Source organism: Galeopterus variegatus, unplaced genomic scaffold (genome assembly GCF_000696425.1).
Source record: "Galeopterus variegatus unplaced genomic scaffold, G_variegatus-3.0.2 Scaffold145019, whole genome shotgun sequence".
NCBI classification, from domain to species: domain Eukaryota; kingdom Metazoa; phylum Chordata; class Mammalia; order Dermoptera; family Cynocephalidae; genus Galeopterus; species Galeopterus variegatus.
The window spans coordinates 1-587 of NW_007871130.1; the positions used below are offsets into that span (position 1 = coordinate 1).

General features: G+C 61.7%; 1 protein-coding gene across 1 annotated transcript; it reads right to left on the reverse strand.

The window, feature by feature from the left end:
* Window positions 1-5: 5 nt before the first annotated feature.
* Window positions 6-584, reverse strand: LOC103584854 (probable G-protein coupled receptor 142; the record flags this gene model as incomplete). The annotated part of the gene is given in 1 exon segment (XM_008565685.1): window positions 6-584. A coding segment is annotated over 1 exon segment (579 nt), but the record flags the coding sequence as incomplete, so codon positions are not given.
* Between the last annotated feature and the right edge of the window lie 3 nt (window positions 585-587).

The following is a 587-nucleotide window of genomic DNA, read 5'->3' on the forward strand; positions in this document are numbered from 1 at the left end:
ACATCCAAGGCCAGGTGGACCCTCCAGTCCCGGTGGACAGGAGCCACGTACAGGTGGTAGACTAGCATGACAAAGATCTGGGGTGCCCAAAGGAGGGCGAAGAGCATGGTGACACCCAGGAGGATGGCTGTGCTCTTGCCCACTCGGGGCTGCAGCCCCCTCTGGCCCCTCTTCTGTAGCTAGAGGACGATGGCTGAGTTGGTGACCAGGAAAACACCACAAGGGATGAAATAGATGATGAGGCAGTGAGCCCACATGAGGACTTCACCCAAAGTGCTGGGGGGGCCGGCGCCCCTCCACACATCCAGCCACCAGTGGAAGGGGATGCCTGTTAGTAGGGCAGCACTAAGGACTTCGGCAATGGCCCGGCAGGTCCTGCCTGGGGACGAGGTGGCCTGATGGTGTAGGGAGTGGCACAGGGCACTGTAGCGGTAGATGGTGAGCAGGACGGCGATCCAGATGGAGGCATGGTTGGCCGCAAACTCCAGGATGTTAGCCGTGCGCACCATGGCCTGGGGCACGCGGTGGGCCATCACGGCCCCCTGCAGGAGGAAGCCCACGAACACGATGACCACCTGGGTGACAAT